At 46.2% G+C, this 25785-nt stretch overlaps 8 protein-coding genes and 1 non-coding gene across 9 annotated transcripts; 3 read left to right on the plus strand and 6 right to left on the minus strand.

Annotated features, from left to right (window-relative positions):
- Positions 1-1171: 1171 nt before the first annotated feature.
- F4813DRAFT_348522 (uncharacterized protein) lies at positions 1172-2587 on the minus strand. The gene has a single exon (XM_049242095.1). It carries the CDS (start codon positions 2247-2249, stop codon positions 1440-1442), a length of 810 nt encoding a protein of 269 aa, XP_049102808.1. The 5' UTR covers positions 2250-2587; the 3' UTR covers positions 1172-1439.
- A 2628-nt stretch (positions 2588-5215) lies between these two features.
- Positions 5216-8391, plus strand: F4813DRAFT_348523 (ankyrin). The gene is made up of 2 exons (XM_049242096.1): positions 5216-6231; positions 6301-8391. The coding sequence occupies exons 1-2, from the start codon at positions 5614-5616 to the stop codon at positions 7984-7986; spliced, it is 2304 nt and encodes a 767-aa protein (XP_049102809.1). The 5' UTR covers positions 5216-5613; the 3' UTR covers positions 7987-8391.
- Positions 8392-9021: 630 nt separating this feature from the next.
- Positions 9022-10788, plus strand: F4813DRAFT_386255 (HET-domain-containing protein; the record flags this gene model as incomplete). The annotated part of the gene is made up of 1 exon (XM_049246387.1): positions 9022-10788. One exon carries the CDS (start codon positions 9022-9024, stop codon positions 10786-10788), a length of 1767 nt encoding a protein of 588 aa, XP_049102810.1.
- Positions 10789-11284: 496 nt separating this feature from the next.
- Positions 11285-11617, minus strand: F4813DRAFT_386256 (uncharacterized protein; the record flags this gene model as incomplete). The annotated part of the gene is made up of 1 exon (XM_049246388.1): positions 11285-11617. One exon carries the CDS (start codon positions 11615-11617, stop codon positions 11285-11287), a length of 333 nt encoding a protein of 110 aa, XP_049102811.1.
- A 1063-nt stretch (positions 11618-12680) lies between these two features.
- On the minus strand, positions 12681-14005 carry F4813DRAFT_386257 (uncharacterized protein; the record flags this gene model as incomplete). Its single annotated transcript, XM_049246389.1, has 5 exons — positions 12681-13060; positions 13120-13184; positions 13235-13352; positions 13421-13781; positions 13850-14005. The coding sequence occupies 5 exons, from the start codon at positions 14003-14005 to the stop codon at positions 12681-12683; spliced, it is 1080 nt and encodes a 359-aa protein (XP_049102812.1).
- Positions 14006-14847: 842 nt separating this feature from the next.
- F4813DRAFT_265897 (TRAPP trafficking subunit Trs65-domain-containing protein) lies at positions 14848-17059 on the minus strand. The gene is made up of 2 exons (XM_049240315.1): positions 16775-17059; positions 14848-16710 (listed from the first exon to the last, which is right to left on the minus strand). The coding sequence occupies exons 1-2, from the start codon at positions 16953-16955 to the stop codon at positions 15074-15076; spliced, it is 1818 nt and encodes a 605-aa protein (XP_049102813.1). The 5' UTR covers positions 16956-17059; the 3' UTR covers positions 14848-15073.
- A 194-nt stretch (positions 17060-17253) lies between these two features.
- F4813DRAFT_348535 (uncharacterized protein) lies at positions 17254-20610 on the plus strand. Its single transcript, XM_049242097.1, has 5 exons — positions 17254-17697; positions 17755-17903; positions 17952-18990; positions 19049-19165; positions 19221-20610. Exons 1-5 carry the CDS (start codon positions 17557-17559, stop codon positions 20064-20066), a joined length of 2292 nt encoding a protein of 763 aa, XP_049102814.1. The 5' UTR covers positions 17254-17556; the 3' UTR covers positions 20067-20610.
- Positions 20611-21521: 911 nt separating this feature from the next.
- F4813DRAFT_265997 (P-loop containing nucleoside triphosphate hydrolase protein) lies at positions 21522-22885 on the minus strand. Its single transcript, XM_049240317.1, has 3 exons — positions 22671-22885; positions 21716-22473; positions 21522-21658 (listed from the first exon to the last, which is right to left on the minus strand). The coding sequence occupies exons 1-3, from the start codon at positions 22693-22695 to the stop codon at positions 21632-21634; spliced, it is 810 nt and encodes a 269-aa protein (XP_049102815.1). The 5' UTR covers positions 22696-22885; the 3' UTR covers positions 21522-21631.
- Positions 22886-24833: 1948 nt separating this feature from the next.
- Positions 24834-24924, minus strand: F4813DRAFT_t35. The gene has a single exon. It is a non-coding gene; the product is annotated as a tRNA-Phe (tRNA).
- Between the last annotated feature and the right edge of the window lie 861 nt (positions 24925-25785).

Here is a 25785-nt window from a genome sequence, read left to right on the forward strand (position 1 = left end):
ATGTATGTCATGTGGAGAGAAGTAATCGAAACTACTACACCCACAGAAACAAAACGTTGCCCTCGTTACTATATAAGGCTAATTTCAAGCTTCGCCTTGACTGATCTTGAATAATTTAAGAAGTTTCAAACGGCAGTCTATCAAATCCAGCACTGGGCAGTAAACAACAGGCTAAAGCGGATCTTAGCTGGCATTGAGAAATGAAAAGCTGATGGTTATCCTCGGCACGAGAACCAACCGATTGGGCGTCGTGGGAGGGAGGATAACGAGGACGAGGGTGAGAATGAGGGCTACTGAATGGGGTAGTTATATAGAACAAGTAGTTGCTTTTCGTAGATAGAACGCGTGCAAATCTCATATTTTTTACCAATCTCTGTCTCTTCAAATCCTTCTAACCCCATGCGTAAAGTAACCAGCCTCCTGGAACAGAAGCAAGGGCGTCGTGGGGCAGGATAGGAGGCTGGGGAGCGATCTTCAATGCAAGTCATATGTGCGTATGTACCTAATGTATGTATAGACTCAGAAACTCAGACACGACCACCATCCCTTTCCAGGAATGAAGAAGGCGGGGAGAGCATGATAGGGAAAAAGAAAAAAAACCACCCCCCAGACTTTTCAGAGTGAAGTTACCTAGTTTAGGTATCTGCTTCGCGGCATGAATCTCCCAGCCTCCCGTAACCGAAATATGGGAACACCCCCCGGCCCCCCCCCCTCCCGGGAGCCAACGTAACCAACCCTAGCCGCCGCAGCGGAGCCGCGGAAACTTATCGTGCTAGATGGTCGACTGGTAAAACTTGGCCTCGAAGCGGGAACAGACCAAGAAAAAAAAAAAAGAGACCCTGGTGGTCGTTAGCGAGAATGCCGGGTACCGAGAGCGCTTGGTAGTCCGTTTTCGGCTTCGAGATGTGCGGATTGTGAGAGTTTTATCTACACTTGTATTGCAATGAGGTTACTGTTCTGCTCTTTTTGGGAAAATACGGGGTTGGAAGTTCGTAATAGCCACTCTAATTAAGTGGTGAGCCAGCCCCGGGAGGCTACAATAGTGTACATAGGTGTCTGCATTTGGTGCGCAAGGGGGAGACTTGCATGCATGAAGATTCTACTGTCTAACTGTTGTAGCTGCAAGTCGCGAGTTGTTGAAGATTTCACATTAGGTAGAAGATGGAGAGAATGATAAGAGGCAAGGATCATTGTATTTCAACAATAGTTGATATCTAAAAAAGTATAACCGACAATTACCGCCGACCTATCAAGCGCATTTCGCGCGATATGGGATATCTTGTCCAGGTATCCAGTACTCTAAAGCGCCTAGCCTTTCCGTTTTGCACCACAATATCTGTCCAAAGTACAGCTAGGACTCGGTTCCCGAGATCCAGGAGAATGATTATTAGATAGAAAACAAAATAGATATGTGAATGAATGGATAGAGCACGTGGACTTCACCTCCAGGTGCTGTGTAGTTTGCTTCGCCGACTCCTCGACGACTTGAGCCCGACGTCCCCGTTGATCATCAGACTCCTCCACCTCCGCCCGATGCTACCCCGGTCTTTGCCCAGACTCCGCGCGCAGTCCTGCCAGTCTGTCTTGGAGAGTTTGAGCTTCTCCAGGACAAGCTCGACTAGTATCCGGTCGTCTTCTTTGCTCCACCGCTCGCCATCCGCTTCTACCTCCACTTCTGTGCCTTCTACCATACTCTCTTCGTCCTTGGCAGATTGTAAACTGTGGAAGTCTCTCCGCCCTAGACCCAGTGGTATTACTTCCGGCGCGAGGCGGGCGCGTTTTGGCGTGCTAGGTCGGGCGCTTGATTCTTCGTTCTCCGAACCACTTATTTCTAGGTCGCTGTCCATTTCCTCATCCCGACCCATGTCATCCTCAACAGCGCGGCGTCGCTTATTGGCGCCGCGGGGTGGTGCTGCTGATCTCTTTACGACCCTCTTCCTAGGGAGAACTTCCCCATTGGTGTCTGTTTTGCGCGATCGCAGGCGTAGTTTTAGAGGAGGAAGAGCGGTGTGGGCCATTGGCGGTGTAGGTAGCGGATCCCGGCGCGCGTTGATGTTGTCATTTGAGGGAATTGTTGCGGGTGCTGTAAGCATAGATTGGAGCGCGCGGCATGACTGGAAAATGTTTCCAAGCGTGCTGTTGTGCGCGCTCGTTGGGGGACTAGCGGGTGGCGACGCGAAAAGAGCAGACTGAAGCCTGGTAACAGGCGGGTGCGACGAGTCGCACGAGAGTGCTGACGGCATCAACATTTTTACGACGACCTATTCGAAGTGTTGCTTTGGTGTTGTTTGTGTTGTGATAGCGCGTGCCGAGACGTTGCTCCAAGCGGAATATGTTGCGAGATTTCGAATGCGACTGTAGCTGGAATGCGATGCGCGCCGTGTAGCTAGAAAATAATAGTTGCGTAAATAGTTGTATAAATTTAATATAAATAGGTGGTATTATATTCAAGAGTAAGTTGCGATAGTAATGTATGTTGGAGTTGAGTGATGATTGTTATGCGACGGGAAACGCGGGCGATCAATGGACGGACGGTTGCTAGGAGATGAGATGTAAGTGGGAAAGTGGAAGCTCGGAGTGGGAGACGGGAGAGGGCTAGAATAATGCGCCTAATAAGACCAACAAGAAAGAGGAAGAATCCCCCAGGAACGGGTTAAAACTGCACTGCCTGTCCAGGTTGGCACGGATGGCCCACATGATACGTACCGTTTTCGGTCTAGAGGTGTACACTATGGGGCCAATATAGTGGATCAGAACTCAGGTACTGATCTAGCTTAACCGCTATGGAGAGTGACCCGTCCATTAAAAGGTCAGGTACAATTAGGTACACTACATCAAGGGAGAAGTTTAGGTCCATACTACCTATGAATGTACTATATAGCCTAGACGAACCAGGGGTAAGAGGGTAAGAAGGTAAGAAGTAAGAATTATGTACTTTACAAGCAAGCACTTATAACCCGATTGAGATTTTGACACAACCCTTACACCATTGATTCTAAACCTTCTTAGTAATTTATCACCTCCTAACTCTTTAGCTCTTCTTGAAGATGGTGTGCCACGAGGGGCACGAGGGCACCTTGCAGGGCAGGATAAAAGTCACTAGACCTGATCGATCCGTCCAGGTCCACTGCCCTTAAAAACTAGATGTTGTAGTTTCGTCTGCGTTGGGAATAGTCTCACGATATAGTCTCAATCAAAATCTCCTTTTGCGATGGTGTGCTGCTACCTTGGGTAACTTATCGTCAGGTTGATTATTAACTATATCTTCCCATATAGATACTAGAGTGTTTGACTGTAACCGCCCTTTGCGCCCTCGAATATCGAAGGGAGATGTTTTTAGTCTTAAAATGTGTAATACGTAATCTAGAGCCGTGAAGAGTATCAGATAGGCGTTACGCCTTTCCAAATGCCTATGCGGTGGAACCCGCGGACAATCCGAGAACAGTTCTATCAAGGTGAGAATGTAGCCGGGAGAACGAAAGCGCGTAAGGCCATGTGGCACGAACGGCCACCGTCAGATTCCAGTCAGCTTAGGTGACGAAGCCTTAGCAGTTAATCATTTTCACTTATACTGAACACATGCTACGTAGTCCGGTATTATACTTAAGGCAACCAGATCTCGAACTTCCCGTCGATCCCTGCGCATTGCATGACGATTTCTTTGATTAGGATAGGCTTGTATGTCGAAACATTGAAGGAGGTATATCCTCTATTCGTATCCTATATTCGTCTTATCGAGTAGCAGCGGGAAACAGGCCGAGACCACCCACACTTACATAGCACTATCAAGATCACCCCTCCTTCTCCCAATGCCCTTGCATTAGGTATAGGTACTGATAATGCAAGCAGGGCAATAGACATTGGAGAAACGAGTACGTAACCCTGGTAGGTAGCTTTGGATAGTATACCTAAGGTAGGCTCTGCATGCACTTTACGCAAAATTCCCCGGTTGGCTTCAACCGGTATTTGGTGCGATCGCTGGACATGTTAATCATTATTCATTCTCGGGGCAGTGGAAAGCCGGCGAAAGCCTTGGGTCGAAGAGGAGGGGAAGAGTGGAACTGAGTAAAATGTGGGAGACGCGGAAGACGCGTTGAGTCGCGAATTCAACGCGTCAAATCTTTAATCGCGTTTAATTGGATTTCAAGAATTGGCCAATCAGCTTATTTAAACCTAAAGCCATGCTCGTCATCTAACCTCTGATTGGTTTCATAGACCCTAGGCATTTTTCTGACTGTAACGTCCGATCTTTTTTTTTTTTTTCTTCACAGCCTGCTTGTGCTCATATATAGAGAGGATAGATATGGTTGCATTTTACTTGCACGTGCCCTTCTTTGTCGCTGCATGCATGAGTTCGTATATCAAGGGAAAATATGACTGATGACAGTTTAGATTACCTCCGTAAGCCATGACGATAATGATATTCCTGTGACCGTGTAAGAGATGAGAAATCCCAGCTTTTCGCATTGCTTATTGCGTCACCTTCATTTGTAAATTTACTTCCCTTAATTTGACCTGGCTACAAGTTTCATCAGCCAAGCTAATGTTTGATCTACCCGTCGACTGCCGTAGCCAATCAGCTAGAGAGTCAGTTCAGTTTCAAGAAAAGGCAATCAAGGGCAATTCATATTTAACTATATTATAGAAAGTATCCCTATTGTCCAACAATAAATAGTATAAGTCTAACAATAGACTGGCTAGTTACAAGCGCTCTGAACTATTCTATTTACCGTACACAAATACTATTCGTACTGTGTTTCTATCATTTTACTGTCTTAATACTGTACAGGGCTTCCTCTAAACCTTTGCATCGACATGTAACTTCATACAAATGATCTTTCTTTCTTTAATAAAGGGCTAAGAAATTACGAAGTCATTTACTACTGTAGCTTAGATTGAAGCTCAACTCATATATTTGCAGTTATTATAAGTGATGAGGCTATGAGTTTTGGTAATTGCATAACCAAAATACTGACTGCTTACATGTCATTGTGTGGCTTTTTCTGATAGCATGAACAACTTGTATTATAGCTCACAACTTACCAAATACATTAGATGAAAGTTATCATTTATAGGAATCATTGAACGACATAATAATATAACTATAGTGCGTCACTACTTTGAAATTGTCTACCCAATTTAGAGCCTAATACGAGACTCTTAAAAAGGGAGAGAAGACCTGTCAGATTGACTACATGACCAAAACTCTTGTAATAAGATAGAACCTCTACTCTTGTCAACGCTGTCTCTATGGGATATACACATGATGCTCACGTGACGGCATATTCCTTTGAATTCGAGTCATGCAAGAAGCAAATCTCATGCAAGATTAGAATCCAATTACATTCACACTCGACTCCAAATCGAGCTGATTGGCAATAATAAACCTTGTGGCTCTGTCTATCAGCACCACTTGGTCAGCTTATTTTCCAGCTGCCTTCATTATTCCTACCCCGCGTCCGCGTTCGCGTCTACATCCGCGTTGAGGTGTTTCACACCTCAAATATTTACATTGATAATACATACAATTTACTCACACACACACACACACACACACACGTTTCCAACCTCAACTCTACAGAAGGAATGAACTAAGAAGCAAACAGTCGAAAAATGGCGCTCTTACGATTACCCATCGAACTCCTCACTCTCGTTGCGGAACACTTGGACACCAAGGATATTTCCATGTCCTGTCGTTGTTGTCGTGCTCTCCACCAAGCTTTAGATCCTGTCCTTTATCGTCGGGTTGGTAAGAATATAAGCGTCCTTTTCTGGGCTGTTGAGTTGGGAAGAACCCAAGTAGTTATGAAATTGCTAGCAGCAGGCATCAACCCGGACCAGGCCATGTTCCTCTATCCTTGGGGTGACCCTGCTGGAGGGCAATCGTGCCTACAAGACTATGAGTACCAGCTAGCTCTTCTAAACCGGCAGAATCTACAGCGGCGGGCTATCATAAATGATGATATTAACGGGAGGCCGTTCACGAATAGTAGGATTCTTACGACTCCACAAAAACGGTCAGATGAACTACCTTCACAGCTATGGACACCTCTCCATCTTGCTGCTCGTCTAGGTTATGACGATATAATCAACTTGCTGTTGGATCATGGCGCAAACGTCAACGCCCTCTCTCGTGGATTATGCTCGTGCGGAGGCCCGTGTGAATCTGGTTTTAGGTCAAGTCTAAAGGAAGAAACCATTCCGTGGTGGATGCCTCTTCATACAGCTATAGTAGGTCTATGAATAGATCTATCTGGCCAGATATTCCTTGTATTTTCAATCGCTTATCCTTATATCTAGTGTTATATGAATTATTCCGCAGCCCAGATCCTAGTAGCCCGAGGCGCCTCTTTCCAGGTAGCGTCAAGAGAATTGGGATCTTCGAGTAATTACATAACCGCTCTACATGTATCAAGCTCTATGAATGCTCTCGACCTTTCCCAATTCCTCTTAGACTACTACCAGCCACCAATCGACATCGAAGATCATCATGGCATGAGCCCGCTTCACTGGGCCTACAAGGCAGGTCGTTGGAATATGATCAACTGGCTGGTGCAAAATGGCGCAAACATCAATGCTCAAAATAGCAATGGCTGCACACTGCTCTTGGATGCATGCGCGAGAGGGTGTTTCCTAGATGCGCTCAACCTCATCAAGCTAGGTGCTAACCCTAATTGTGGCTCTGGAGCTACATACTTACATTGTTGCTGCGTGCCTACCGGTGTGTCTATAAATACTTCAAGTTTAGGAGCCGAGCGAGGGTATGCGTCGACGAATGATCGATTAACGCTCGTAAAGCGGCTTGTCGAGACCGGAGTGGACGTTAATGCGAGGGACCTCAGTGGCACTACCCCTCTGGCAGTCGCTGCCAAGGAGGGCTTATATCTCGTCGTAGAGTGCCTACTCGACGCCGGAGCTGTGGTTGATGCCCGGGATTCCCGTGGAATGACTCCGCTCATGAGAGCATGTACGCTTGTAGGTGACCTGAACCACCTACTCCCAACTATTAGGTTGCTTCTTCAGAGGGGTGCTTCGACAACCGACGTGGAATACTCTGGGCAGACCGCTTTGGAGATATTATGCCGTTCAGGGCAAAAACATACTGACAAATTTACCATGGTTAAATTATTATTGGAGTATGGTTCACCTCCAAACGCGACTAGCGGTTCTACTGAATCCCTAATTGATCCGCTGTTTGCGGGTGGTCATATAGAAACCTGCGAACTCCTGCAAAAGTATAACACGAGACTTCCATCGAAGATGGAGTTGGCCTCGATGATAATCAAGGCTATCGACAAGAACCAGGTTGCTTCTCTCCAATATGCTTTACAGTTCGAAGACGCTGCTGGGATGCTGGCTACAAAGACACGGTTGTTCAAAGCTTTGGAGTCTCGAAATTATGATGTTGCAAGTATTATCCTTGATGCCGGTGCGCCTTGGGATTATGTATCGAAATCGGGATGGACTTGTCTACTTTATGCATGCAGGGGTAAAGACATAACGGTTGCACGAATGCTACTGGAAAGGGGTGCGGACCCAACCCAGTCTAATCAGAAAGGAGACACTCCGCTTGATCTGGCCCTCGACCAAGGAAACGTGGCCATGTGCGAGCTCCTACTTGACCATGGCGCAATCCCTTTCCCCGAACTCATCAACAGATCGACCGGCAAACCTCATACCGGAGCCCTCCTACGAGCTGTCCTGTGTGGAAACCCGGAGGTCGTACGAGCCATGGTCCAACGGGATTTATTTCGCTCAGCACCGGCGGTCGAACAGATTCGGTCTATGTATCATGTGTGCGATCAAAAAACGAGCAAATACTCGAATGCATGCCTCGACGCTCTCCTCTGCGGAGGAGCCAATCCGAATATGCCCCTCATGCGACCCCTTACATTTGAGTATTGCCTCCCCCTACAGATTGCCATGGCGAAGCAAAACCAAGGAGCAGTGGACTTGCTACTTAAGTACGGTGCGACTCCCCTCTAGTGAGTGAGACGAGCGATAGGAGTCCTCTAAAGGATGGAACTTTGTAGGTGCTGAGAATGTATGAAACAATTACATGATGTAAATGGAAAACCAAGTTTGGTTTGTCGGATATTAAGGCTATATGGATGCTTGAATGTATCTCGAGTCAGAGATGCCCGGAGCAACCTATATTCTATAAACACTCTCATTTATTGGCTAGAAGGAAAGGAAAAGGTGGTGGGACACACGGTTGATCTTCGTAGCGAACGTAGTGTCTTGATGGTTCTAAACTATAAGACGCTTCCAATTAAAACCAATATGATTCCTTTTGGTATACATTTGGATGCCGACGTAGCTCTCGGAACCAATCATTCTGGTCTATCAATATCAATAGAAGCTCGGTGGTAGCCCCTCTAGGTTCCCAACCTATATGATACTATGACACCTTGTCGCAGTAGAGATGTCTTAAGCAGCTAGTGTATATAACTCGGCGCTACTAGCTAAAGCTACATATAATATTAATTTTAAACCAGGATTAAATGTTTAAAGGCTCTTTTATCTGAAGTTCGATTAAGTGATTTAAACTGACGAGTGATAGAATTCATACAACAAACCCGATGAACCACCCCCTACAAAATACCAGCCCAAAGAAGAGAATCATATAATTAATCTTATATATAGCACGAGTAAATGGGATACATCAGCTAGAACAATCCAGAGGTCATATTTAGGAGACGACTAACCTAATATATAATAGTAAAAGAGATGTGTAGCTGTGTTGCGGAACTATAGTCTTTAGTATTGCCCAGGTATCTACATGGAAAATAAACATCTTAATCCCCTGTATTATGGGGAAGGGTCCTGAGATGACTGCGTAACTAGTTGGTGGATATCTGCAGGCCGTCATAGAGAGTCGGCTATTGGCTACCAATGAGTGGGATGAGTTGGCATAATTCGTTGGAAAAACCCTTACTAAATTGAATAAATAATCCTACCTAACTTCACTGCGAAGTTCCAAGATCAAGAAAGGCGGCCCGTGTATTCCACTAAACATAGATGTCAACACCATTCCAATATCGCCCCTTAACAGAGTCTGGGGAGATTAGGGTCTTCTCTCTTGATCCCTCACCAAATCGAGCAGCGGTTCTGAAGGGCTCGTTCCAACATATTGTACTTCCTAGACAATATTTTACTGACCACTATGTTGCTCTATCATATGTATGGGGCGACAGCACAACCACTGATACGATTCTTGTCGATGGCTATAAAATTGGAATCGCTGCTAACCTCAGCGCCGCATTAAGAGACATTCGCAATAAAACAAGGATTCTCCGAATATGGATTGACGCGTTATGTATTGACCAAAGGAACATCCCCGAACGGAATCGACAAGTCGCTCTAATGGGTGATATCTACTCTACTGCAGGTAGCACGATAATCTACCTTGGTCCATTAAGCCCTGATGCCCAGCTTATTCTTCAACGACTACGCGGAGGAATGTTTAGAAGTTTTGACAATACTAGTAGTATAAATTCAGCTTCTGTACATAAACAGGACTTGGAAGATGACAACCCCTCGAAAAAGAGTTTGGATCTCGCTACAGCGTCAAGCCAACTGTTGGCCAGACCTTGGTTTCGTCGGGCTTGGACGTTTCAAGAATTAGCCCTTTCGAGGGACCCTTGGTTTCAATGCGGATCAAGACTTGCGAGATGGATGGATCTTTGCAACCTACTCCTCCCACTGCTAAGGCAGTGCCAATCGGGAATAGAGGTCGACTTGGCGCGTATGAAGGAAGTTCACGATGCCGTCCACGCGCGTAGCGATACTGATCGAGGAGCCTTGAGTCTATGGCGGATTCTAGAGATCAGAGGAAGAGCTCAAGCGACTGACTCGAGAGACCTCATATATGCAAATATGGGACTTCACTTGGACCGTCACGAGGTTAAAGAATTTATACAAATCGACTATAACAAGACAGCTCGGGAGATCTTCATAGAGGTTGGCCATTACGTGATTAAACATGTTGGTTTTAATCGAGCATTATCTAATATCGCCAACTCGCCTCTCAGGTCTATTCTCCCATCATGGGTGCCTGACTGGGGTTTTGACGCCAAGTTAGGATCCATCAACGGCCAACAGGTCGATAAGACAGATCATAGTCCTTTAACATTAGAGAAGGATGTGCTCTTAATCAAATCTAAAAACCCTCCACTGGTTGTCATTCACATCAGCGAGATTCTGCCACCCCCGAGGCCACCTCGGGATAGCTGCATGGACAATATGACAATAATAGGGGGTAGTGTCTATTTCACGAAACTCTCACATAAACCAATCAGATATTCAGTTCCAAAATTATGGTCGGAGTTCACTTGGTTACGGAGTGTACTCGAAGATGGAGGCTCGCGCCCTGTTGATTGGTTAGATAGTGTTAGTGATGATAACGCTTGTGAACTAATATTGAAGCTCTATAATAAGGATATACATGATCCTAGAAGCTCCTGCCGACTGGCCTTACTCGATAACTCAATAGCAACTATTGTTAATGAGAAGGTGCGCGCGGGGGATAGCATTGTTAAATTGGAGAGCATCCATTTCTATCAGGGGGAAAGATTTCGTACAAGCGAGCAGGAAATCCCGGCGCGAATTGTCGTTCGAAAATTGGAGTCGGATTTCCCCTCTGAACTTGACAGTAGGATTGTTGCTATGCTTCCCTCAGACGATAAATATATCGGACGACGTCAACATTGCCGTCTAATAGCTCCTCAGGCAATACGCATTGAAGAAACGACACTTGAGCAAGAAACTTTATTAATCCTCCACTGATAATTATTTATATTGCTATATCGAAGACCGGATTTATTTACTTGCTGGTGCAAATCTTTGTATATTGTGATAAATATAGGTAGCCGTCTAGCAACTCACAAGGGTAGCAAATGTCTAATAAGTAATGATTGACATAACCACAGCAAGATCATAAGCAACCGTTGGTTTAGTGCACTCTCCCGGAAAGCTGCTGCCCATAGAGCTCTACATTAAGATGTTCTAGGCTGTGATCTACTCTAGAGCAACCCGATCTAATGATCTAAGTATGTGACCCCTCAACCTCTAGTCCCCACAGCCCTTTCAAAAATATGTCATGGACGATATCCCCATCGTCTCATAACTCCACAACGCCTCGCCAGCATATTGAGCGATCATGCATCTAGATATATCATAACTCATACCCCGAATCCACTTTGAAACGCCGTGAATGCAATGCCCAATAATCGTAATTCGTAATTCGTGATGCGGAAGAAAAAATAACGAAGACGCCACCTCTTTATGACTTTACGTTGGGAGGGGGTGTTATTGGTTCGTCATTGTGGGATTTGAAGTGACCGATCATCGGATCGGTGCTCATTCTTGACGATCTGGGAGACGATCTGGGAGAAGATGTGGGCGAGGGCGTAGGTGAAAAGTCGGTCTCGATGGATTTCCTCGGCTGCGGCCATTCTGCTTTTTCGCTTTGTGGCTCTGCCCAGCGGTTGGGAGCAATTCGCCGTACCAACTTGGACCAGTTGAGGGCGAGATAATAGATTAGGCAGACAGATATCACGACGACGACGGCACAGACGACGAGCCCGATAATCAAACTTTTAGTGAAGTCAGCCATATTTTCTTTTATGGCGATTCGGTAAGTTCGGATATGCCAAGTTTCTTCCAAGCGGCGAGTGAGCGAACGAGAAAGCAAGTTATTGTCGATAGGTGTACCAGCGGGAGCCTGTCTGGTGCTCGACGAAAACGAAAGTTGCGCAAGGATATAACAGAGAGATAGATACTTTACCTTAGTCGAGATGCCTCACCGTAACTTATATTGAGCGATTTTGCTGTACGTCACAAGTGCTGAGCAAGACCACAAAAGAGTAAGCAGGTTTCTCTCTTCCGAGCATCCGACGATGCGGCACACGGGGCACACACCATTTTTATTCATTCATACTGGCACACGCAAATCTACCAAGACCAGTTGGCGCTAGGAAGAGCCGGGCGTTGCGGGCCATCCGGAACCAAAGTAACGTCTTTATCCATCATGTCATACGAGGACCCAAGACCTAGAAGTTTATCTGTGTAGATCCGTGCATCTTTCGTCATTCCTTGATCAATAGTTCAGCCGCACTATGTATACATTGTACCTACATATATACCAGACATACAGGATGGTAGCTAGCTCAACCCTTCTTGGTTTGGCGTACAGCGGGATGCTGTCATGTCGTGCGCCATCCCGCAATATTATCGGCGCCTATGATTTAAGAGACCTTTCATTTTGATATCATGAAATCGACATTTGCTTGTCGTGATCGAATGGTTACATAGGTAGTTGATTGTTAAGCTATTTGCCACTCGGACACAATTTATCTTGTCTCTACGAGTCATGTTTTCTTAGTCGTTATATTTATATTTAAGATAGAAATTAAACCCATACTCCTTTTATATATTTTACCAAATTTGAGCATTTAACCTACCTAGGCACCCAGGTTAGGTGCCCAGGATATAAGTTATTCTATCCGTTGCTTTCCACTGCTCGTTACATGTCACGACGGTAAGTATGCGATAGAACACTAACAGTCAGTAATCTAATAGCGATATATCGCATGTAAATCGTACAATCTCCTACACATAAATTCGACGGAGCTGTCAAGCCATGCCATGCCAGACATGGTTATTGCGGGTATCATAAATCAAGGCGACACTCTTCCCATAGATTCCATGTCGTATTCTTGTTCGCAGCTGTTATCGCTTCTGCTATGATAACTCAGCCGGACTTCTTGTGTTTGTAAAATCCCTCTTTCATCGAGAATACTTCTATCGCTACTCGTGTCGCCGTGAGGATCATGCGGGTCCCTCTGAGAACCGACAACTGCCGTTACGACATTGCTAGTATGTAGACCCCTCGGGATATCTTTCGTATGATTATTTGGGCCTGGTTTATTACCCGTGCTGCGGTTGTAATGATCCAAGGAGACTTTTTTGATCAAGGCCCGTAAAACAGGGATTGATGCGGCGATGATGGTGGCCGAAGATTCAGCTACGTACCATACAACCAGTGTTGTCCCTTGAGCTGATAATGAGTCAGTCATCAGGCTTGTAAGTGCACTTAATATAGCGCAATTAACTTACTCGAGAATGACCCGATAGTGAGGAGCGGCAGATAGAAACATCGAATAATAGCGGTTATTCCAGCACTAGACAGTAATTAGCAAGCCGTTGGATTCTTAGTTACAGGAACTCATACATTACACCGCAGCTCATAGCAATTGCAACGCCGAATTTTTCTTTCCTCTTCATTCGAAGATTCATGATCACAAACCACGGGATAGTCGCAAACGAGAAATCCACGAAAGCGGAGTAGCCTACACTGCGAATCAGTGAACCAATTCACCTCATACGCCGAATGAAGGATGACATAGAATTCACTTACTGCCGGCGAATATAGCATAATGAATATATTTTTCGGTGCTCCAGCAACCAGGCCCTTTGATCCAAGAGTATACTTCCGGCTTGCATTTAAAGAAGGTGAATATAATGTATAGAAACGCGGCTATGTTCATGGTGACGGTGAGAAACAGGACAAGCATTTTCATACGGCCTTCAGTGACTCTCAATAGTGTAATCCCGAAAGAGGTCTTGCTCATGGCCGTGGCCAATCCGAAAAACACATTCTCTAAACCTCCGTGGATTTGAAGTCGAAGGGCAGCCTCGGGGGATTTTGGTCCTGTCGGGCTGGTAAATCCTAATGAGATAGAGCTGGTTTCGGACCCGACAGCGACGAGAAGACATGCCTATAATGCCGCCATGGTAGGTTAGAAAAACGCATTATTGCAACTGAAGTCGAGATCTCATCACATACCCAAGCCAATATTAAGATGTGATCGTCCCACCACAACCCCCTTTTACGACTTAATTTGCAGTACACTCGTAGACCAAGAAATATCCCCGCCAATGCTGTCAATGTCCAATTGGAAGCATTCAGAATGGGCCCTAGGGTATCCTTTACCGCCGCCATTTTGACGTGCTTGCCTCAGGGACCGAAGCGATGTTGAACATAAACTTTGGGGGAGTAGAGTGGCAGCAAGATCCCGAAGGGACGGATTCCGACCAACTGAGTGGCGCCGGGGAATATGTATATCATCAGAGCTCACACCTATCGCAAAGCCTGATGCAGGTGTTTAGATCTATGGCCAGGGGGGTTCAACGCGGATGTTCGCTTGTCGTGCCGCAACTCTGAGACAAATTATGAAATGATCGTTGGGCCGTACGAGCAAAATAATAGAAATGCGTGGTTGTAACATGGTATCTCAGCGACCTAGGACGCTCCGAGCAGGACCGCATGTTAGACTGAAGGGATTGAGCGTACCTAGTATCCTAGGATGATGTAGACGGCAGCGAGTCATGGATTTACAGTTTTGAGTTCGCTTGTATGCAGTCCCTAGTATCTTGGCTGAGCCGCTCTTTTCTACAAACATATCGAGTAAATATTATTTACGACGTACAGCGATACAAGTGGCGCTATCTCAAGTACATACCATCTATGGTTTTCTGTCCGCGACTTCTTGTGTATACCCTCTTGAACGAGAATATTTCTTATATCCATACAAGTAGTCGCCAACTTGACTCTTTCTTGTTGATAGCTATAGGGCACTAGATCAATGAAACCGGTCGTTAATCTATACTACTTGGCGTAACATCTCGAATCCGGGGCATGACACCAGCTTCTTCCCTAGCTTGTGCGCATTTGGAGGTTCTATGTATGTAGTCACCCTAGTTCATATTGTGAGCTGGGGTCCCTTGGGTAATTCCTTGGAGAAAAGCTTCTCGGTTGTAAACAGGAGATTATATTGAAGAAACCTGAATTATTACCGGGAAAAATTAACAGCTATCCAAGATACCTAGCGTCTCCTGTAATATATACAAAATAAGAACATACATTCCGGCAGCATATACAAAGGCAGTTAGCGCCTCCGGGAATAGAACTAATATGATTGTTTGGTCAGTTTCTGCATCTCGGGATACTTGTTACGACGTTTGGATTGAAGACTAGCATAGTAGGTTAACTATAGATGTCAGCTCGCGCCTATCTACCTCTTTGAACAATAACGGTGGGTAAATCCCTGATATCTACATGTTCATTATTCGTGAGGTCAATAACTCTCACGGCTTCAACGCTTACGATGCCTTCTTTCAAGGCCAAAAACCTAAGCTCAGCAATGTGACATGCTCCGGGTGCAAGCGGTCCCACCCTCACATCTGCGCTCAAGCAGACTACCTCCGCGCCTTCGACAATACTGCCGTGCTGCATGGCGTGGACCACGTTCTCGTCAAGAACGGCATCTGCCACGCTTCGGTCCCTTGGTGTCTTTAGTTGTTGAGATAGGCTATACGAGACTCCAGGCAGCCGAGAAACCGAGGGTGGTCGATTAACTCGAGATTCGTTACGCCTTCGTTTTGGAATCACCACTATTGCTAGCTTTCTTGGTGCTGCCGACGGCGCGGGCGATCGGTTAACAACAAATACATTCCAGACGAATTCATCGCCGGGGAAGATCTGATGACTTGGGGGCGGGCCAGTGAAGGTCATAGCAATACCTATATCGGGCACAGTGGTCTCTCGTGTCGTTGCGGCTTCGAGAGAGGGTAATGCGTCTGGTCGGGCAACGGACGGTGCTGTTAAAGATATGGTACTCTCACCCCCGATGGAGAGTTGACTTGGTCGATGCATGCGTTGGATCGGTTGCATGGTAGAGCCGTATCCTGGATTTACGGGGACTGTAAAATCAACCGTTGTAGTCCATGCCATGCTTAATCGTGGTTCGGATATACCTGGACGAACTAGAGCCTTGGCAGAGATAGCAATGCTAAGATCCCGTATCGGATTTTTTGACACAACATTGGCTTCGGCCGGTGAAATACGATATAGAAACGTGACATGGTCGTGAGCGACGCAGGATATAGGGAGCGACATTCCAGACTGGCTTGCAAGATCTTCCACCAAACCCTCTGCGACTGTAATTGATATGTTGTCAAGCATTACCTCACACTCAAAGAAGGGTGTAAAGTCAAGCTCTAGCATCGCAAGGACAGTCGCTGTAGAAGGGATGGTATTAAGATGGGTAAAACGCATGCGCGAATGGGCCGCTGGGTAGATGCGCATAGAAAGTCTAGACGGAGACTTGATAGGCCGTAGCTGACCCTTGGCTTGCTGTGTGACTGGCGCAACACGAGATACTCGGAGTGCCGATAGATGAGGTTTGACCCCGTTCATAGCAGGGTCATTTCCGAAAGATTCGAGCAGGTTGAGGCCCCATGCCATGCCGCTTGGTAGATATCCATCGCGAGGCCCTTCGGCCAAGGATTGATTTCCGATTTGGAAGTTCGCTGTCGCATTGAAAACAACAGAAGGGCTCTGAACTCGCATCCTAGGCCGACCGAGAAATACCGATTGCTTCCATACAGCCACGGAATACTGCTGAAGATCGTCTTCGGAATGGTCGTCATGTTCTTCTGAGAGCTTGAACAATATAGTTGGATCCTTTTGGTCCTCTACTGGCCCTGTGAAGATGACTTCGGAGGACGGTTGGCCGTCGCGGTCTAGTGCGGTCCCATTGACAATTTGCGCCTCAAGAGAGAGAATTACGTTTCGCAGGGAGGGTCGTAAGACGTCTTCTTGGACATAGGGGTTTGTAAGGACGAAGTAAATGTCGACGGATTCATCTGGGGTCTAACAATGAGCATGGTGAGAAAATGGACCTCTTGTAAGAGATGTAGAACGACATACCGAAGAAAAGAGACTCTCGCCGTTCTACCGAGCTGAACGGCACTTCGGATTTATTCGCATCGTTTTTAAAAGCTTCCTCGACATCGAAATCCGTCGCAAGGGGTATGAAGTACGTGAGGGTTGAGTCGTCAACAAGGTCAAAAGTCGATGCGGGAGTGACGTTGACCGAAGGAGTGGACATTTTCTAAGTGATGCTATATTAATCATCAATATGCTCAGGACTGTTTGCAGGAAGTTGACGCATTTCGAAATAGGTAGGTAGGTGTAGATATGTATGTCTACCTATCATATAGGTAGGATGGAGTTGGGAGATGTGAATACGTTAGGTACCTAAAGTACCTACACTTATTTGTGTTAGTTCCATATTGAAGCTTCACGACGAATGCAACATGCCTAGATGGTCCGTGCGCTTGTGCGCATTCTCGGGTATGCGCCTTTCCGTCTTAAGCTTTTAGCACTAAAGTTAGGTAACAGGTAGTTACATTAGATAGGTACATAAGGTAGGTGGGTACATGTACCTGGTAATCTAAGGTACGTACCTTCCCAACTCCGACTTCTTGTGCTGAAAATTCGCAGCTTTCTGGACCTTCGCATCCCTCATCTCGTTCGTTGGCTCTGAGATATTCGTCTCTGTCAACCAACCCAAATTCTTCGCCGACCGCATTTTCTATTTTCTATTTTCTTGGGCTTCATCGATTGCATTTTCCCTTTAAAGGGAGAAAGCATTTGACTAAGCGTCTTGATAATAAGGAAATACAAAGCGCTCGCAAAGTTTAGCCACGATGAACGGAGCCAGCGGCCATTATGGCCAGCCAAACCCTTGGCAAGAATACAAAAGCCCCGATGGACGCGTTTATTACTATAATTCAATCACTAAAGCGACACAATGGACAAAACCAGAAGATTTGATGTCGCCTGCCGAGGTTTGTTTTGCGCGTCTATATGTCTATGTCGCTTCAGCATACTGATCCTGTTCATAGCGCGCTTTGGCGAACCAGCCATGGAAGGAATACACCGCAGAAGGCGGGCGCAAGTATTGGTATAATACCGAAACGAAGCAAAGTTCTTGGGAGATGCCCGAGGCTTACAGAAAAGCATTAGGCCATGACGCTACACCTTCGACACCCACGTAAGCATCTTGTCGAATGCCCTCTATACTGTGTTCTAACTTAGGCAGGCCGGCTACCTCATATACTCCCAATAATTCATTTTCGAACTCCAACTACGATCACTATCGCGATCACCGAGAGAGTTTCCCCGAGTCTCGTCAGTTGACCCATGGCAGTGACTTGCGTGTCCAGGCATTTGTTCCCGCGAGCAACGAACCCGAATATGCGACCCCTGAAGAAGCTGAGGCTGCTTTCGTGAAATTGTTACGTCGGAGCGGTGTGCAGCCCGATTGGACCTGGGAACAGACTATGCGGGCTACGATCAAGGATCCTCAGTACCGATCTATCAAGGACCCTAAGGATAGAAAAGTTGCCTTCGAGAAGTATTGCCAAGATATGGTTATTCAAGACAAGGAGCGCGCAAAGGATAGGCTGACAAAACTTCGTGCTGATTTTGCTACTATGCTCAAGAGTCACCCTGAGATTAAGCATTATACGCGTTGGAAAACTGCCCGTCCCATCATCGAGCGCGAAACAATCTTCCGCTCAACTAATGATGAAGACGAGCGACGTCAGTTATTTGAGGATTACATATCAGAGCTAAAGAAGGTCCACGTGGAGAGTCAGGCCAGTATCAGGAAGAGTGCGATGGATGGTCTCATTGATCTTCTCCCTAAGCTCAACCTGGAGCCCTACACGCGCTGGTCCGAGGCTCAGAATATTCTCAAAGCAACTGCTCCTTTCCAGAATGATGAGAAGTATAAAACTCTTACCAACTTTGATATCCTGACTGCTTTTCAAAATCATATCAAGTCCTTGGAACGGAGCTTTAACGAGACTCGACAGAACCAGAGGAACAAAAAGCTCCGTGTCGAGAGGAAGCGACGAGACGCGTTCACAGAATTGCTTCAGGAACTCCGTAGAGCTGGTAAGATTAAGGCCGGAACTAAATGGAGTCAAATATACCCCTTGGTCGAGAATGATGAACGATTCAAGTCGATTTGCGGCCAGGCTGGATCAAGCCCTCTTGACCTGTTCTGGGATATCGTCGAGGAAGAGGAACGAGCCCTTCGCACAACACGGAACGACGTGCTGGATGTTATGGACGTAAGTCGTATTTGGTTACCCTACTTGTACGGTATTAGTGAGCTGACGTTAAACCCAGGACAACCGTTTTGAGTTCACCCCCAAGACCACTTTCGAAGAGTTTTCATCTGTATTGAAAAATGATCGACGTACTGCTAACATTGATGGCGATATAATAATGCTGATATTCGAACGGGTATGTTTAAGGCGTCATAACTTGTTGAAAGCTTTATCATTGACATTTTTAATAGCTTCAGGAAAAGAAGTCTAAACGGTCTGATGAGGATAAGCACTCTGAGAGGCAGCAGAGGAGGGCTATCGATGACCTCCGGTCTTATATTAAGCATGTAGACCCGCCAATTACCGCAGACGATACTTGGGAAAAGGTTCGACCACGTCTTGCCCGCGCAGCCGAATTCCAAGCCGTCAAATCCGAAGATGCCCGCCGTGGTGCATTTGAGAAGGTCCTTCGCCGAATCCGTGATCGGGAAGATGAAGATAGGGATCGTCATAAACGCCGTGAACGGTCTATTGATCGTGGTACGTACCGAGATAGAGATAGAGGAGATCGTTCTCACCGTAGTGACCGCGCACGACCGCCACGCCATAGCCGCAGCCCGGAGCCAGATGCATATGAAGCAGACCGCCGCAAAGCTATTGCTGAGCGCGAGAAGAATTATCGTAAGTCTAGCATGGCTGAGAGTTTGTTATCTGACCGTCGGCCGTCGGATTCTTATCGAGAACGCGATGTCCGGGACCGTGATCGAGATCGTGAACGCGACCGCGATCGGGACCGCGAGCGTGAACGTGAACGGGATCGAGATAGGGACCGAGATAGGGACCGAGACAGGGACAGGGAATACCCACCTCGGTCTCGACGTGAGGATCCGCCGAGCCATTATGACAGAGAAAGACGGGACAGGGAAGAAGAACGAGAGCGGCAGTATCGGCGTCGCGTTGAAAGAGGCCCCGTCGAAGAACTGCCTTATGGTGATGAACGTCCGACCTCATCTCGACGCCGCCGAGCGGAAGATGATGACCTCGATCGTCACGACTCTAGAGACTCCAAGGTAAGATTCAACTCTCCCCATCACTAGTCACAACCGACTAACGCAAAATGCAGAGACTGAGAAGAGAGAGAACACCCCGTGAGCGTTCCCCCCACCGTGAACCTCGTCCTAAAACTAGGACTCCGCCAGCAGTTCAGCCGCCTACCAAAGATGACACTGGTGTACACTCCGGTAGCGAAGAGGGTGAAATCGAAGAAGACTAGGCTTTTGATTGATCTATACAATATATCCTTGATATTACTCCCCCCCACCCCCTAATTGATTCCTACCCTCTAAGCTCCAACGATAGCCTTAAGCCGAGATTAGACGGCCAAAGTCCACTACATAACCGCAGCATTTGCCGTACCTAAGCGTCTCCAAGCAAGATATGAGCAGCTCGGACCTAGTCTTGGCCATCAAGGCTCACCAATAAACTGAAAAGTACGTGTCAATTTCCGACTACGTTCTTTGTGGAGCTTAGATGATTTGGGACACCCGGATGCAGCTCGGAAACTCGCCATCGTATACTCCTCGCCCTCCCACAGCATCGCCGTTGAGCAAGGCTAAAAGAAAACTCGCACACCTCTCCCTGTACGTTCATTTATAACGCCGATTCGGCCGTTTCTTTTTACGGATCCAGAGGTTTCTCACGCTTCTGCAGGACCCAATACGGGGGAGCACGGTGGTAATAGGTCTGGCCCGGCCCGGCCCGGGGCCAGATAACAAAAAAACTCTTTGAAATACGATCCCGGTGTGTATCCTTTCCCTCCTTTGCCCTAATAGAGAAAATCGAACTTTAGTAGATAGTGTAATAATCCTGGTTTTATCTACATTGCTTATTTGCATGTTTTCCCTTTCCTTTGGTGTGTGAAATGAAACTTTCTCGACGGGTGAAACCAAAAAATAATTATTATCCATTATGATAATACGACCCAGTCGGGTGTTCTACGTGTAAGAATTACTTACTACCTACAACCTACACGTTTGTAGTATCTTCGAGGGAGTGCCTATGAGGTAATTGAAGCATTAATTATTCGAGATAGTTTTACGATAGCATAAATAAAACAGCGTAGTTCACGAAAAGACATTGAGGTATATTCTGATGATCAAGCCATGCATTTCTTTCCCCGCTTCTTCTCCGCGGGCTAAGTGTCTATCTGTATCCTTGATAACAACGATGGTCTTAAAGCCTAAGGACACATGTTATTATATATATGCTATCGGTAGATGTGGCGACAGTCATCTGTTTGAGCCATTCGCCCCTCACTCTGCAGCTAGCGGATCTAGCAACGCCTTCATAAACCTATGCAGCAGGATAAGTCGTGGTTATAACGAAGTCTCGCCTTATCAAGCAGCAAGAGGCGCCTCTAGAACCCAATATTTGCAGGACTAGGCGAACGGGGGTAGACTGTCGCTGCACTCGATGTTCGTCCGGATCATCGCATTCCTCCCCACCATCTGCATCCATGCCGGATAACTCATGTGCGCTCTCGTTCTCTCGGCGCGTCGACCCCCCTTTTTGTACGCCTAGAACGCCGGTATCCGATGCTGATGGGGTATTTTGATCATGCTTGCGGCCTTGATGGTAGCCGTTATCACGTGGGACGCCCGTTTCAAGAGCTGTCCTCTTCCAAGAAGAACTATGTATCATGTTAGCGACAAGCCTCGGCGAAATATTAGATGCCAAATTAACTTACGTAGTTCCCAGCTAGTTTCTGTTCCTGGTCCAGCTGACTGTTCAGCTTGTTGATACGAGGCCTATAGTTTGTCGGATCACGACGGAAGGTTACATCTAGGTTCTTCAAGAAAGCGTTGCATCCAGTAAGCAGCGATTCGGGCGTGTTAGCATGGGCATCGAGACCCGGCTTTCCGTCAAACACAATAACGCGATCCGCCAAGTACGTAGCCATGATAAAATCGTGCTCTACGACAAAAGCCGTCTTCTTAGCATGCATAATAAAGCGCTTGATTACACGTGCTGCAATGATACGCTGCTCGGAGTCCAAGTAGGCCGACGGCTCGTCTATCAAGTAGATGTCGGCTGGCAATCCGAGTGCCATGACAATGGCCACACGCTGCAGTTCACCACCGGATAGGTTCTTGACTTCTTGATCGATGAAATCATCTAGTTTGAGAGGCTTGACAACATCAGTCTGGAATTGCGGGGAGAGGAATGCCTGCTTGATTCGCTTGAAAAATAGCTGTCGGACGGTACCCTCGAATTTGGGAGTAATAGTTTGGGGCTTCATGCTGATTCTCATCTCGGGAACCTTCTCAGCATTATCGGGCTTAAGGGCACCGGCCAGAAGCCTACAGAAGGTCGTTTTTCCTGTACCATTTTCACCCATCATGACGATAATCTCCGAATCGGTAAAGTCACCGCCGTCGATGTTGAGCTTGAAGTTGCCGAGAGCCTTCTCCATTTTCGGGTAGCTGAAGGCGCGAGCCTTGTCGGCTTGGAAGTCATCAGTACCCTCTGAGATACGGAACGTCAAAGATTCTTCTCGGAACCGCAAGTTCTCGGTAGGAATATGACCGTCAAGGAAAATGTTGATGCCTTCACGGACAGAGTGAGGAAGAGTAACAACACCATATACAGCGGGTTTACCGTAGAGAACACAAATGTAGTCGGAAAGGTAGTCAAGCACTGACAAATCGTGTTCGACAACAATGACATAGTTATCCGGGCCGAGCAAGGAACGGATCATTCGCGCTGCAGAAAGACGCTGCTTGACATCGAGATAAGAAGATGGCTCGTCAAACATGTATACATCAGCCTTCTGGACGCAGACTGTTCCAATGGCGAATCGCTGCAATTCTCCACCAGAAAGGTGGTTGACATCGCGGTCTAGGATATGACGAAGTTCCAAGATGTCAAGGACCTGGTCCATATTGCCCATTGCGGATCTGTGCTCAAGGAGGAACTTGACACTCTTGTCAGGCGTCTTGACAGCTCGCGGGAGCTGGTCAACGTACTGGGGTTTGACAACGGCCTTTAGGTCATCTTCAAGGACCTTAGTGAAATAGTCTGGGTTACTTGTTAGTTAAAATCGAAAGAGAAACATGCTTGCTAGTAAGTGGGGAAAATGGGACTGACTTTGCAGCTCTGATCCCCTGAAGTACTTGATGACATCTTCCCAGTCCGGCGGGTTCTCATATCTTCCTAGGTTCGGCTTAAGCTTGCCACTGAGAATTTTCAAAGCTGTGCTCTTTCCGATACCGTTGGTTCCGACGAGACCCAACACCTGGCCAGGTCGCGGCGTCGGCAATCGATGGAGCTTGAAGCTGTTCGCGGAGTATCGATGGGTAACCTGGGTTTCGAGGTTGGTGGGCAGGTTGATAATGGTGATGGCATCGAAGGGGCATTTCTTGGGGCAGATACCACATCCAATGCAAAGACTTTCAGAGATGAAGGCTATCTTCGAGTCCGGACTAACTTCGATGCAAAGCTTTCCACTACGAACGACCTGCCAGATATATAATAAGTTACGGATTCGTTGAGGATTATAAGTTCTAATATTTTTTTTAAACGTCGAAGAAGCGGATGAGGAAAAAGAGGAAAATTTACCGGGCAGGATCTTTTGCATTCTTGTCGACATTTCTATAGAAGGTAAGCATCATCATAAGATCATAATGCTCGGGTCTCAAGTCGATTTACCTTGGGCTTACACTACGAGATAGTATATGTTAGATCAATTCCAAAGCTATCAAGTAGAAGGGTAGGTAGATATTATCAAACGCACCTTGTCATCGTTTACGATGGCGATACTAAGACCAAATGGTTAGTATATATGGTTATACAAAGCAGGGGATGGATTTCCATTAAGTCGCATGGTTTACGTACCGGGTAAGCTTGGAAGCCATGGTGGGGGAATATGACGACTGGCTCCTTTCAAAGGGATATGAGGTCGAAGGAAGAAGAGGTTAAATGCCACCTAATGTCGTGAGGCCAACGATACAAGGAACAAAGGGCGACGTCGAGTTTGTACGGTAGTTTGTATGGTGCGACAAAATATTGCGACAAAATGCGCCTGGTAGAAAGTTACGAGTTATGTATTTCAAAGTTCAAAGTTCAAAGTCGGTGGGGTATCAAAAATTACACATAGGGTCGGCAATGAGGGGTGATTTGTGGCTGAATCACACAGGTGAGCCACTACGAACGATGATAAACCTGAAAATTATGAACTGGAGAATTCTGATTGGATCGTTTGTCTACCTGCCTATACTGCTTAACTGCGTAGTGGAATAACTGGACGCTACCTACCTAAAGCTTGGGTGGCTCACCACTATATTTATAGCGACATCAGCCACTACGGCTTAAGTGGACAAAGCTGACCAATTAAAGCTTACCTAAACCTAGAGTGATATGTAGTATAACAGCCGCTAGTAGACCAGGTCTTGACTACTTATATATCATGATTTCCGGGGTAGATGAACCTGAGGTTCTCGCGATCGGTCTGATCCATGGGGTTGCCAGAATCTGGATAGTTGTTGATCACGGTCAGCCTACGAATGATCCATTTTGCTTGATTGCCATGCCATTGCCATTGCCAAATTATCTTTCCGAAGGAATTATGCGCTTAACCTTTTTTTTAATTACGTAAGAGACTGATAAGGAAATGATAAAGAAAATTATTGGGAAATATATTTTCTCACACACGAAATATACTGTACAGTGCTTCTCGATTAAATTTCAAAGCAAGTTCAAGTTAAACTCTTCAACGGGCGTATACCCAGAACTGAAGTCTGGATTAAAAAAGACAAAAAAAAGAAAGCCATTCAACCTCGAAAGACCGAGTGGAGAATCATAGAATATGCGGTGAGTGCGGATCGAACGCACGGCCTTCAGATTTAGAGAATTGAAGTGGACTTCAGTCTGACGCTCTCCCAGCTGAGCTATCCCCGCTTGAATTTCGGTGTAGGTTTAAAGGTTATATCCAAAGGTTTGGGCTAAAAGTCTTGCAAATTCAATTTTGACATAGTAATGAACATAGCTTGCATAAGTTTACGAGGCTATAAGTTAGATAAATTCCTTAGAAAGCCTTACTACCTAGTTAATGAAAAACTTGACTAAGTATGAAAGTGTGATGCTGTTCTGTTGCTCGTGAGAGATTGAAACATCTATAGTAGGCATGGCCTTAAATTGAAGGTCTGGGTCATTTCTAATCGTCTAAACTTCAATCTACCAACTTAACTATTAAGTCAAATTATAAAACTTCTTTGCTGCTAGTGTTAAAACGCAGTCGAATGTTGGTAGCTGCAAAGGTGAAATAGTACTATGCTTGCCTAGGACCTAGGTTCTTAGCAACGAACAAGAGAAAAAGAAAAGAAAACAGATTGAAATGTGTACATACCTAGGTAGGTATCCAATTTGCATATCATTGAGAAGAATACCACAAGTAGACCATGATTAACAGGCATAAAAGCTGGAAAAAAGGAAAGAGACTGCCTCTGTATATCTTGTTGTTATCTCCAAATTATACACCTCCAATATACCATGCCTTGTCAATTCCCTCGCTTTTAATATCTGCTGTGGTGAAACCGTTGCCCCAATAGCTATATCTGTTTCTGTGCAAGTATTCCCAATCATAATCCTATATTAGAGTGATTAGTAGCTGTGAGATGCATGATACTTTATATTATCTCACCTCCCATCGTGGGTTCAACAAGATATCAAAGCTGTGGAGGCGGCTTCCTGGCCACATCATGATGTGTATCTGATGCTTAAATGTTGTTGAGGAGCGCCAAAATGAAGCTAGCATGGTGC

This window comes from Daldinia decipiens (assembly GCF_022478715.1).
Source record: "Daldinia decipiens strain CBS 113046 unplaced genomic scaffold F4813scaffold_5, whole genome shotgun sequence".
Classification (NCBI taxonomy): Eukaryota; Fungi; Ascomycota; class Sordariomycetes; order Xylariales; family Hypoxylaceae; genus Daldinia; species Daldinia decipiens.

Excerpts from the sequence above, each read along its gene's own strand:
- F4813DRAFT_348522 (XM_049242095.1), bottom strand. The coding sequence starts at position 2,249 with ATGTTGATGCCGTCAGCACTCTCGTGCGACTCGTCGCACCCGCCTGTT.
- F4813DRAFT_348523 (XM_049242096.1), top strand. The coding sequence starts at position 5,614 with ATGGCGCTCTTACGATTACCCATCGAACTCCTCACTCTCGTTGCGGAA. Across the intron at positions 6,232-6,300 it reads TGCCTCTTCATACAGCTATA|TGTTATATGAATTATTCCGC; the intron begins GTAGGTCTATGA and ends CCTTATATCTAG.
- F4813DRAFT_265897 (XM_049240315.1), bottom strand. The coding sequence starts at position 16,955 with ATGTCCACTCCTTCGGTCAACGTCACTCCCGCATCGACTTTTGACCTT. Across the intron at positions 16,711-16,774 it reads GCGAGAGTCTCTTTTCTTCG|ATGAATCCGTCGACATTTAC; the intron begins GTATGTCGTTCT and ends GTTAGACCCCAG.
- F4813DRAFT_348535 (XM_049242097.1), top strand. The coding sequence starts at position 17,557 with ATGAACGGAGCCAGCGGCCATTATGGCCAGCCAAACCCTTGGCAAGAA. Across the intron at positions 17,904-17,951 it reads GCTACACCTTCGACACCCAC|GCCGGCTACCTCATATACTC; the intron begins GTAAGCATCTTG and ends TAACTTAGGCAG. Across the intron at positions 19,166-19,220 it reads TAATGCTGATATTCGAACGG|CTTCAGGAAAAGAAGTCTAA; the intron begins GTATGTTTAAGG and ends CATTTTTAATAG.
- F4813DRAFT_265997 (XM_049240317.1), bottom strand. The coding sequence starts at position 22,695 with ATGTCATTGTTGTCGAACACGATTT. Across the intron at positions 22,474-22,670 it reads ATTGTTGTCGAACACGATTT|CCGACAAGGCTCGCGCCTTC; the intron begins GTCAGTGCTTGA and ends ATGACTTCCAAG. Across the intron at positions 21,659-21,715 it reads AGAAACTAGCTGGGAACTAC|TTCTTCTTGGAAGAGGACAG; the intron begins GTAAGTTAATTT and ends CATGATACATAG.